Below are 11,940 nucleotides of genomic sequence, written 5' to 3'. Positions count from 1 at the left end.
CCATCCTGTACTTAGTGACCAGAGAGTGAATGGGCCGGCATGGCCAGCAATTTTGCTGATAGTGCTTGCAGTGAAATATTTGCCTTCTAACTCAACGATTAGGCCCAACTACTAACAACCAAAATTGCCACATTCATGTTTGGTTTTTCTGCCTTAAATGTAAAACATTTTGACGGTGCTGATAATTATCGTATACGGGTTAAATATAGTTCAAGTCTGGCATATTAAATAAAAGTATTATTTAAAAGTACATTGGTATTCAATCAAGGCACTTACATGGCGGTGGTTGATAAGTTAAGACAACAGTGCAAGGTACAACCAGGGTACAGAGTAAATTGAAAATGTGCAAATATTTTCCCAGTGTCTCAGATATTTTGCCCTTTAAAAAAGAATATAAAAGTCTAGTTTTAAAAGCTTACAATAAACTATAGTCTTTTGTGACATCACTTTGCTAACTTTTAAAAGGTTAATTCATTGCAGGTGAGTCAATGATAGTGAATGCTTATGTTTTGCCTTTGAGCATTGTTAGTATTAACGATCCTTTGGCTAATCTGGAAAGTCAAAAAGAATTACAGCTGTACACTGTTGTGCACGAGCAATATTAATGCAGTTGTTTCTAGAATGAGTTGTTTCGTTGTTGTTCACTTTTTCACCGCTTTTACATATATGTATCTCGCCTTCACTTCTAAAAAGCAAGTTCAAATGGACTATTAACAGACCAGAAGCGAGCATTTTCATTTTCAAAGCACGATCTTTGTTTACATGAAAGCGAACGAGACTCACCCAAAGGGCCAGGGGACAAACAAAATATGTTCAGTATAAGGAGGTTCTGTTACATTGAGGTTCTTTTCCAAATATCTTACTATTACTGGGGCTGCGGGGATATCATTTGTAATACCGAGGACTTTGTTTATATACAGAAGTCCATTAAATTGAGGTTCCACTACACCCGTGAAAAAAAAAAAAACTTGAGCATGGTCCATCAGGAGTCGAGTGGATGGGGACATGACCTGCCAACTCTGTTATTTGGGTGTAAATAGGATGAGTGGAGAAGGTGGGGTGATGTTGGTGAACAGTATGTATACATGTACTACTTATTGCACTTGGATATAATATACTTTAACTGGTACGGTTACTGTAACAACCCTCCAAGTTGCCACCATTTTGGTCGCCATGGTGCCTAAAATTTTGGAGCTGGTGACTTGATTCGTAAAAAAGTCTTCCTAAACCAAAAGCGTTGGTTGCCATGTGGTGACCAAGCAAAAACTTTAACTTGGAGGGTTGTGTAACTTCAGTTTCAGCTGAGCATGATAGGGTAAAATCATGTAGGTTGACTATAGGCCGGTAAGCTTAAAGAGCCAAGGGAGATCGCTCACACAAGTCATGGAAACTGGAATATGTATTATAAGTGCTATTCTTTACAGACATTTACTTTACAATAATCATAGTCACACTACTGCTGTCAATGGCTTTATATGTATTATCCCAAAAACAATAATTATGTACATAATTTTAGTATGAGTTTATTGACTCAGCCTACACATGTAAGTGTAATTTATAAGGTATATATCGGGCAGCAAACAATAACATGTACCGGTACTCACTTTGGCTAACAGCTTTTCCACCCAAAATGAGAACTGTATGAATACATTTGAAACTACAAAAATATAATATAAAAGGCATTTAGGTACATGAAGTCCTTAACACTATAACATTGAATACAAAACATAGAAAGCTAATAGCTCTGTCAATTATGCAAGTTTTCTAGATACCAAGAAAAGAAAACTTTTAGACTTACAAATCACCAGTGAAGTTGAAGGCCATCGGTAAGGATCTTCCAAAAATATTGTGGCTACTTGTAAAGGATCAATAAGCAACCCATATCTAAATACATAATGGAACATGGAAGAAGTATCATATTACTTTATTTATTTTAGAGAATTATTGTAATGATGCATATGTATTTAATGTGATAACTCTGACAAATGCTTAGCAACTGTGAGAAAACAAAAAAACAGGGGGGGGGGAATAACAAACAAACTTACTTGAGTAAATTGTCCAAAGCCACTCGAAAATTTGACAAAATCTAAAATTTAAAAGAAAAAAAAGACAGTCAAGTATAACTTGAAATAACCGCAGAGTTATCCCCTTTGAGAAGAACTGTGGATGTGGCTCAACTTGATCCTTGGTTCAAATATTATGTGAATTTCCCTTTGGAAAGGAAGGGTAAATGATAATGAAATTGAAAGAAAAGAAAATAACATTTTAACCAAGCGTGAAATATTATTGTACCATATTTACTCCCCACAACATTATTTAAAAATACTTCTAATGCACAAATTAATGTACTTTGCAAATGGTCCAACTGAGATTCAAGAAAAACAGAGTCCCATGTGAAATTTAAACCACAGTGATTGATACCTTGAAGACAGAATCCTTACTGTGGATCCAATTTTTAATATGACTACTGCTAATTTGTATAAAAATTGGCTGAAAGTAAACTAGAATCACTGAAATTTACCCCAATAACTCAAATTCCCCACTAACTTGAATTGTTTTTCGTTGACCTTCAGAGTTCGAGTTACCAGGGTTCTACTGCACTACCAGCCTGCATTGCAGACCTAATTTGACCTGGTTAGAAATGCCTATAAAGCAATGCTGATATCCCTGTCCTGGGCCCCCAATGGACTCTATGAATTATCCCATGCATTTAGAGTGTCCTTTTAACCTGGTTGGCAAATCAAATCTAACAGGCGTGTACTCAAATCCTGCTAGATGGGTGGGGGCCCAAAACAATGATTTTGGCACCGTTTTGCAGACAGACTTAGTAACCAGAGTTTAGCTTTGTCTGTGTTGCAGGCTAATATATTACAGGACGTCTAACACATACTAGAAGATGTCTAATATCATATATGTCTTGTACGTCTACTATAAAAATGGAAAATCAAGTAGAAGCATGAAACATCAAATGAATTAAATGTCTGAAGCTCAGGGGTCTGATTAACACCCTTCACAGACTTTAAAGATATTTTAGAGATCCTCTAATACAAAAAGGGTTTTAAAATCTGTCCATAGCCTGCAAAAACAGCTGTTTCTCCTCGCTCTTTGCCGATAGGGACTTGTCGCAAGGAGGAAACGTCTGCAACTCAGTGACAGAAATTCCATACTGATGACGTAAATGAATGTTTACGTCATAAATCTGGTAGTCATCGGGTTCCAAATGCAAATTTGTTCAATTTCTCTTAGTCGATTTTGGTAAAGCATTGTGATCATCTGAGAATGAGCTCCAGCAAAACTCAAATGCTTCTTCTAGAGAAGAATACATTCCACAAATATTGACTGTTTTATTATGGACTTATCGCATTTACATTTGACCTTTGTGGCCTTAAAATGTCTTTTGTCTGTTGTTCCTAAACAAAAGCTAAAACAATGTAACTACTCCATCATCCAATCAGTGCTTCTGACCGGATTTTGGACAGATTTTACGTCATCAGTATAGAATTTCTGTCGCCGAGTCGCAGAGGTTCCTCCTCACAAAACGTCCCCAGCGGCGAGGAGCGAGGAGAAACGGCTGCTTTCGCAGGCTAATCTGTCCATAACGTACCCAAAAGAGCTTGCAGTAATCTAGCATACAGCTGGTCTATAATTTACTGTACCTAATGCTGCAGTATATAACAGTCTATTATCAAATTACAATCAAGCAATTTTAGTCTCCAGGATGAAAGAGAACACTTAATCATTAATCAGATGTTAATAAAATCAACGAATGTGCTCTCCAGAAGTAGCCTGACAAGGTAAATTAGACAGATTAACAATCCGAAAAAGATTTAAGCTTAAGCAGATATATAAAAGCAAATATATTAAATTTACAGTGTACGCGCCTTATTATAATTCTTGCATCACCAAAAAGTCATCTGCGATACATTTATCTTTTTTTTCTTACCAGCAGAACGAGACATAAGTTCACTATTCCTCTGTAGTTTTCAAAACCGCTCGTTGAGGTTAAAAGTGATTCTTCAACCGTGTGAACCCTGGATTAACGACATTCGAAAGAGTCAACTTGGACTCCACATGCAAGAAGTCATCATCTTTAAAAGTTCAAACTTCAGACTTACGGCTTTGCATAAATATTTTCAAGATTCGTTTTATGCTTGCTCTCCGAATTCTTCTCCACTTTTTTAGAGGATGATCTCTGTCTCAGCGTCGGAGAACTCATGATTGCAGAGAAAAGTTTTTCTACCTTTCTCACTCTCGCTTGCGATCACCTTTGGACCGCTGGACAAACGATCGACGTCAACAATACAACGCTGCAAAATTAGTCAAGGGTGGGTGGCGTGGGGGTGATCAAGTGAAACGACTACTTTTTTGTCGCTCATAAGGGATACATTCGTTTGGATTATTACAGGTAGGTCGCTAAAGTGCTTCTCTAGACTTGACAGCAATAAAGGAAACAATCTAGGACTATATTGGAGAGCTGTGGAGCAGAGGTAAAGTGGCGTTTCGGCCCGGAGGGGGGCACATGCAAAGTGTGTCAATCGAACCTCCGGCACGTGGGTAAAGTCAACCTCGTCCTCTCGTCCCCAGGGTCTTTTCGCTTTCTAATATGGCGGCGGCGGCAAGAGGAAAATCTGACGAGCATTATACCAAACAACGGCTGCTATTTGCAACCGATTTGAAGGTAAGTGTAGAAACAAAGTTAACTTAATCATGTGTCATGTTTTTTGTTGTTGTTGTTGTTGTTGTTGTTGTTGTTGTTGTTGCTTTTTTTTTTTCGCTTCCCCGAGCTGTTTAAAGGGTTATGTAATTTTGCGAGATAATTATTTGAACCGGGCGGCTAGAAGTACTTTTTTTTTTAAATGAGGAGAACAGCCAGTCTGCAGAGTATAGCAAGCGCACACACGAGCCTTGTGTTGTTTAAACGCTTGATGCGCACACCGAAATCAATGGTAGTATTTCACTTGACGGCATTGCCGGTGCTTGACAAGATATTTGCACCTTACATGCATGGAAATAAGCCATGCTAACTTCTCAGTTCTCCCATATCTTTTCCGCAACCCCATACATATATTAAGTCATTTGCCTTCTCATCACTATGGCGAGGTATATGTAACTTTAATGCTTTCTTGTTACTGAACCGAACGCTAAAGCATGACCATACTGTGCATGGGGGCTAGGAGGCAATTGTTCCTTAGGAAGATTTGACATTTAGTTCGTCTGAAATATCTGGAATAATTAGGTGTCTAAGACTATCCTTCTAATACTGCTACACATTTATTACAATTATTTTATGGAGCACAATGAAGTAATGCTGCCTGAAAAACTGCCTCTTGATGCATTGTCACAAATCGATTACGGACACACTAGACATTGTGAAGATTGCTTGTGCCAACAAACAACACAGAGGGCATTTTAGAAAATTTGAGTAGGGGTATGCGTATGGCTGAGTGGAAGATGAGACCCCCCCTCCCCCTCACGCCACGTTTCAAAACGCTCGGCCGCCTCTGGCTCACCAGTAATTCTTCTATAAAGTAAGAAAAAAAAAAATTGGTTCTCAGATTTCAATAACAACAAGGACCACACAAACAGAGGGTGGTCTGCCTGTGCACTGACATTAATTTGCTTTTTTATTTCTTGCTTACCATAAATGTATATTCATATACTATACATATAGCCTCACACGGTTTGTTAACTTTATATATTACATTATTATGTTAATTTCTGTGTAAGTTTCGATACTGCGCAGCTATGTCTACACCAGTTGAATGATTTTATCCCTATTCCAACCTCTCAACCCCCCTCTTGCCTCTTTAATTGGGTTTACAGTCATCCCCTATCACCCTCAAAGGGTGGGGAAATGAAGCCTCTACATTTTTTAAGAATGCAATAATGGAAGTACTTGTTTGAAGACAAACATATTCATCATATTTGTAAGCGACCTTTTTGTAAAAAGTATATGTTGGAAAAAGATGTGTTGCAATGTTGATTATGTGTATGCATCCGGTGTTAATCAAGCATAGACATGTAAATACTTTTTCATTTAGTTACTTGGTAGTCGAATATACTTTGCAAATCATAATTTGAACTTTGAAGCATGGTTGAGCCAAAGTTCAGAAAGGCTCAAAGAAGTGCTGCAAATATCTGCAGAAGTCATAATATATTATCTGAGTTAAGGGGGCAGTCTGGGTGTTATTGTTATTGTTTTTTAGTTTTTTTGTTTTTTTTTTTTTTGAGGAGGGGGGGAGGAAATGTTGATTTGGGAAGGAAATAAATGAGGGTAGAAAAGTTATATACATTTACCAGCTAATCCACTAAGGAGCTCAGGGACTTAGAGGCACCTTGTTGTAGTGGTGGACTATCCGGTATTTGTCTACTAATTATTCACTTCATATTTTAATTTTTAAATCCAACATTGTCCAATTTTCCAAATTTTTAAACAACCCGCCCCGCCTTATTGTTATACATATAACTACATTCGAAAAATCACTCAAAGATTCTCCAAAGTTCATTGAACTAACTACTCGAAAACAGTTGAGTCTTTTTTCGATTGAATGAAATGTTGTCAAGATACTTAAGAAAAAGGGCGGAAATAAACGAAAAACAGTGCTTTTAATCAGACACCCCCCCCCCCCCCCCTCTCTCCCGCCCCATCAAGTTCAAACTACCCGCACGCATGATCTAAGTCAAAGCCCAATGTTAAGCCCGCGAAAGGCTTAAAAATCGAAGGAAAAGCACATAAGTAAGTCCTGCGCAAGAGAAAACTCGTTTCTCCGAACCTGCCCCGGGCCTTTTTACGGTCAAGTGGCCCAAAAGTCATGAGAGATGAGAGATGAGAGATGAGAGATGAGAGATGAACTGATGCAGCTGTGTACTAGAACTGGTTGGCATTCGAGTTGGCATTGATTAAGTTTTTTTCTTTATCCTTTTCAGTCTCCATCTCACTAATTCTGCCGTTTTTCTCAAGTGTCCGTTTAAGAGCGGAATCTTTCTGTCCCCACTTTTTTTTCCATTTATCTAAGGTTCTTCCAACATCAGTGCTTCTTCGTACATTTCTTCCAGAAATTTTTCATTGCTCTTTTTCTGTTTTACAAAGCATTGGTAGTAAATTATGTGTCCACTCAGGTGCATCACAAGTAGAATGATGGCATGAAGAGCAAACGCGATCCCAACAAACTCTACATTAGAAGGAACATTCTTCCATGGATTCGGCCCAAAAAGGACAAATCCGATTTGGAAAAACCAACTGCCTTGTAAGCTTAACAAATAAGCTTTTAAGAAACCGGTAATTTGGAAGAATTGATCAGAAATAGCCGCCAAGAAAAATACAGCACCTGACACGAAAATAAGAATGTAGAGTATTGTGTGCAGGCGAACATTGAGCTCGTCTCGTCCGTGCAGATGGAAGAAAAACAAAAGTCCTTCCATCCAAAAGGCCATCGAGAAGACCAGGTAGTCAAACTTTGGTGGAAGAGGCAGTAATTTGTACACCATTACAAGGTCAACGACGCCAGTCAGACCAAAGAAGGAGTACATAGCGGTGTGCGCATAATTATCCACATGACTGGGTACAAATTCTCCCTTCTCGTCAAATAAGGCTGTTGCTTTGGAAGCTGGAAGCTCGGCTATTACACCAAGGATGGCGAAAACTACTTTTATTACAGGCTCCACGGGGAATTTTGAAAGTTTCCCATGCCCGAGACATGGATACCATAACGGATGGATCAGTTTTGACTGACGTTTCCCAGGTTCAGGTTTTGCTCGAGCAGCGATGCCATTTTCTAAGCGGTCCTGCAAGACTTCACCGATAAACCACCACACGGATAAAATTATGAACATTGATCCGGGAACGACATGACCTTCTAAGGATCCCATTGTCGTTGGAACAAAGTTTTTCCCACAACACTTGCCACGTTGACACACTGCGCTGTCGTGTGTTTACATGTATTTTAATAAGAGGTGTAAACGTGCAATTTGTCATGTTCGCTCTGCGGAGTGTATGTTATCCAAAATGAGGTAGGGGTGGGGTCGCTTTGTTGAATTCTGGTGTATTCGATGATGAATATAAAAATAATAGCACAGCGGTTGTTTCAATTCGCGAATTGCAAAAAGGAAAAAAAAAAAAAAGGACAAAAATGCGTTAGACTTTAAAATTCCCTTTTATATGTTGTGATTTACTTTTATCCTTGGTTTAAATTTGATTTCCCTTTGTTTTTAACTCATTATAATACATTAACATACCCTGAAACAAAGGTAAATAAAGTTTAAGCCAAGGATAAAATTGAAGTACAACATGTACATGAATATTGAAGTTTCGTGTCTTTTTTTCTGGCGACGGTACTCGATCCCTCTGATAGTCCTTTATTGGCGATAAGAACTGCCAACAGTATATCTCATACTAACATCTAATCTTTGCCAGAAGCGCGTCCTGTCTTTGTGGAAAGTTTCCCATGGCTACACATCAAGCTTAAATAAATGAGACGTCCGGCTAAGCAATGGGATTGGATCATTAAACGCAGCATTATATTTGTATAAAAAACGCAACCCGTTGAAGAAAAAATGAAAGAAAAGAATTCGAAAAGCCTACAGAAAAAGAAAAAAAAACACTGTCGGTGAGCTCAGCACAGCTAATATCATTCGCCATTTTGAATGCTACTTTGTATTGAAACAGTGCAGGTGGGAATGAAGCGTTCACAGTAAATAAATATTGACTTGAATTTATAAGTAAAGAAAGCAGAGATAGCACGATGCTCTAGTGATATATTAAAACTGCCGGAAAATATTTTTTGAATTTATTCTGAGGCCTTGTCTAAGAGATATCCTAGCTTAGGAGTATTGAGTTAAAATATTGTGTTTAACCGTCTAGAACAGTGTTAATTACGTGTAAATGTATATGGCATGACTTATTCATTATCTATGCAGTTTATATTGCCAGTTCGTGGTGATTATCGAGTCCTAGGTTAGACTCAAGGTTAGACTGCAAAACAACAGCTCTTTTTTCGAAGGTTAAGCTAACGGGAGTAGTCAAACAAAAGTAGTGGAGCGAGGGAGTAAAAAGAAAGTGCGAGACTAGGGAGAGGAGACGCGAAGGTCTTGCGCATAGAGTCCACCATTCAACGTTACGAAAAGACTGCATTGAAAATCTTGAAAAGACTGTTTCCTTAACGAAAAACAAAGCATAATTATATGGCCGCTCTCGATGACCCAGCAAAGTCCCTTATCCTCCATCCGTCTTTTCTTGATGTTAGTGATCTTATGTAACAGGATGGCAGAAAGAAGAGCGTTAATTTGTGCAACAAACCTATCAGGGCTATTACTTGCGAGTTTTGTCATGATCTTCACTTAGCAATACTGTGTTCTGTTTTAAGTTTATTATTTTGCCTTAAATTATACAAAAAAGAAATGTCTGAATGTTAACAGCTCATAACGAGGAAGTCCAAGGGAAACCACCGGGCTTGTAAGGAATAGGCTCCCTCGATTAATTATTACAAAGAAGTATAAACAGCCGTAAATAACCTAATAAACGCCCACTTGGAAATAAACGCCTCTTATCTAATAAACGTCCCCTCTACGCTGTTAAAATTTTAATAGACGCCCCTCTCTAATAAACGCCCCCTGTCTAATGGCCGCCCGCTATAAGGAGTAGTCCAAAATACTAGAAATTAGCAAACAGGAGCGAAATCATTCTATTCATTCAGTTTCTTGTCCTATTTCATCTTGTTGGATGTCAAGTTTAAAGTAAGGAGAGACTAACGATGGCAACACGATAACAATCAGCGAGGATTGTGACATCAGTGTTGGGATTTCAAAGAGCGATATGGATCTCTGGACGGCCTAGACGTATCAATTGATGGAGTAGATATTCCGCTATTTTTAAACTCTCTTGGTATTTTCAACGAAAGCATATTAGTTTTGTTAAGATTATAGCAGTAATGAGAATAAACGCCTCTCTCTTTTAAACGCCTCCTATCTATTAAACACCCCTGCTTGGACCCCTAAAATTAAATAGATCCCCCAGGCGTTCATTAGCCGGGTCATTCACGGTATGCATGAAGAGTTACAGTAAATATTATAATAAAATTATTAGATAAATGTATTAATCAGAGTTAGGTTAAAAAAAAGGAAAGCGAAAGGGAAAAAATGAAAATGAAAAGTAAAGGTAAAGAAAAAAAATAAACGAATATTTTATGATAAGGGGAATACTTTCATTACAGTAAAAGGAAGCGACACTTGTCGCATTCTCAATTTCAAAACAAAGAGGGTAAACGAATTTAGGCCCTCGGAAACTAATAGAGAACTTTCTTAAAAAAGTCTTTTGCAAAAAGGTCTATTTAAAAGAACGTAAAGTTTGGCGGAAAATTTTCTCCAACAAAATTACTATCACGTCTGTCACACCAGGTTTGCCGTCTTTTTCCCTTTGCCGTCCTTTATTAGTTCCCCGAATGTTGTTTCTTTTCCACATACATGATGTAAATGCAATTTTCACTTACCAAGAAAACAAGAGCAAGATTTACCAGTCCCCTAAATCGATCTAAGGTTTCAGATGGGCTTATAATAGAATCTTGAGCTTTGTGTACCCTGTAATCGCGAAAAAACAAGGAAACAAACAAAAACAAAACAAAATCAGTGAATTTTTCATCAACATCTACGCAGGCCTCCAGTTGTAGATAGATCACCAGGTACAATTTTTTCTTTGCCTGATATACTTACGTATCATTTATACCCAGTTTTTCTCGTTCAAAACGGGGTAATTCCCTCAATGGAGGAATCGTGAGCATGACACAAATAATTTACATATCTCCTCGCGAAAGATCAAGACAAAAATTTCACCGAATTTAATGGTTATAAATTGTGATGTCACAAAACGTTCATTAAGCACGCGCGCGGCGAGTTCGTGCATCTTTTTTTTTTATATTCGACCAGAAGCCGTAATCAGCTCCTGATTCGACAAACTTTTTCTCGTTGGGGAGGAGAGGTTGAAATGTGAAGATTTTGTCGTTTCAGTTTTTAGTTTTTATATTGTCCAAAGACTTGAGTTATAAATGCGGGCCGCAAAAATAATTCAATATTGTAGTAGGTAATTGACAATAGAAAAACACAGAAATCATCGTGTGTGGTTTCTGGGCTCTTACGGACCTTACAAGTTTAATGACGTGATACTAGTGCGTTTGGCAGGTTGCTTGGACGGCTGGCCGGTGAAAAACGTCCAGGGGTTTCTCATAGTGACTTAGTGGCGTCAATGTAATAGAGTACTGAAGTGTGACGTCATAAAAAAACTAAAAATTAAAATTATGAGATTTGTCAAGATATCCTGAAAGACCAACGTCCAAGACGCCTACTTGCCAAAAATTAGCATTTCGGGGCAAATTGTCTCTAAGATATTAACCCCGTTATCCTCTGAAGACTCCATACAAATCCTTCTAAATTTGACTTGGTCCTTGACTTGGGTCTAAACGTGTAGACCCAAGTTAAATTTAGAAGGATTTGTACCAGTTCTTGGACTATAAAGTGCCAACCTCTTTTAAGCCACGTGCAAACGGACGCAACAACTCCCAACATTGTTGCCCAAAGTTTGACCGGTTTCAACTTTGCGCAGCAACTCCCAAGAACACGGAACAACATGTAAGAGGGTGTGCAAATGGACGCAACATGTAACATCCAACAATGTTGCGTCCGTTTGCACGGAACTTAGCTTTAACATGTGTTTTGGCGGATTTTTTATTAGCTGATGCAGGGGCGGATCTAGGGGGAGGGTGCAGGGGGTGCGCACCCCTCCCTGAGATGACCTGCGGTTTTCTAATACAACTAGTATTCTGCAAAAAAAAAAAAACTATGTGGTTTATTGGTTTTGAAGTAGAGCAAGAGACGAGTGCACCCCCTCCTAAAAAAAATCCTGGATCCGCCCCTGAGATGAAAAACTGGTGTTTTTTTTTTTAGCGCTGTAAC

The 11,940-nt window shown here is 38.3% G+C and overlaps 2 protein-coding genes across 3 annotated transcripts in view; both read right to left on the bottom strand.

Moving 5' to 3' along the window:
* LOC140927758 (diacylglycerol O-acyltransferase 1-like) overlaps window positions 1–4,263 on the bottom strand; it is a 14,475-nt gene extending 10,212 nt beyond the window's left edge. The window contains exons 1-6 of one of the 2 annotated variants that reach the window (XM_073377439.1): window positions 4,116–4,263; window positions 3,944–4,031; window positions 2,046–2,086; window positions 1,799–1,884; window positions 1,605–1,657; window positions 277–379 (exon numbers count right to left, since the gene is read on the bottom strand). In XM_073377439.1, the coding sequence (XP_073233540.1) occupies window positions 277–379; window positions 1,605–1,657; window positions 1,799–1,884; window positions 2,046–2,086; window positions 3,944–4,031; window positions 4,116–4,216 (472 nt within the window). In that variant the 5' untranslated portion in view covers window positions 4,217–4,263. The remainder of the gene's footprint in view (window positions 1–276; window positions 380–1,604; window positions 1,658–1,798; window positions 1,885–2,045; window positions 2,087–3,943; window positions 4,032–4,115) is intronic. The other variant, XM_073377440.1, reaches the window with a different exon arrangement.
* A 2,627-nt stretch (window positions 4,264–6,890) lies between these two features.
* LOC140926636 (transmembrane protein 45B-like) lies at window positions 6,891–7,939 on the bottom strand. Its single transcript, XM_073376356.1, has one exon. The coding sequence runs from the start codon at window positions 7,867–7,869 to the stop codon at window positions 7,012–7,014; it is 858 nt and encodes a 285-aa protein (XP_073232457.1). The 5' UTR covers window positions 7,870–7,939; the 3' UTR covers window positions 6,891–7,011.
* Between the last annotated feature and the right edge of the window lie 4,001 nt (window positions 7,940–11,940).

This window comes from Porites lutea, chromosome 2 (genome assembly GCF_958299795.1).
Source record: "Porites lutea chromosome 2, jaPorLute2.1, whole genome shotgun sequence".
Lineage (NCBI taxonomy): Eukaryota > Metazoa > Cnidaria > Anthozoa > Scleractinia > Poritidae > Porites > Porites lutea.
The sequence above is the reverse complement of the archived record's forward strand: the minus strand, read 5'-3'. Positions and strand labels throughout refer to the sequence as shown.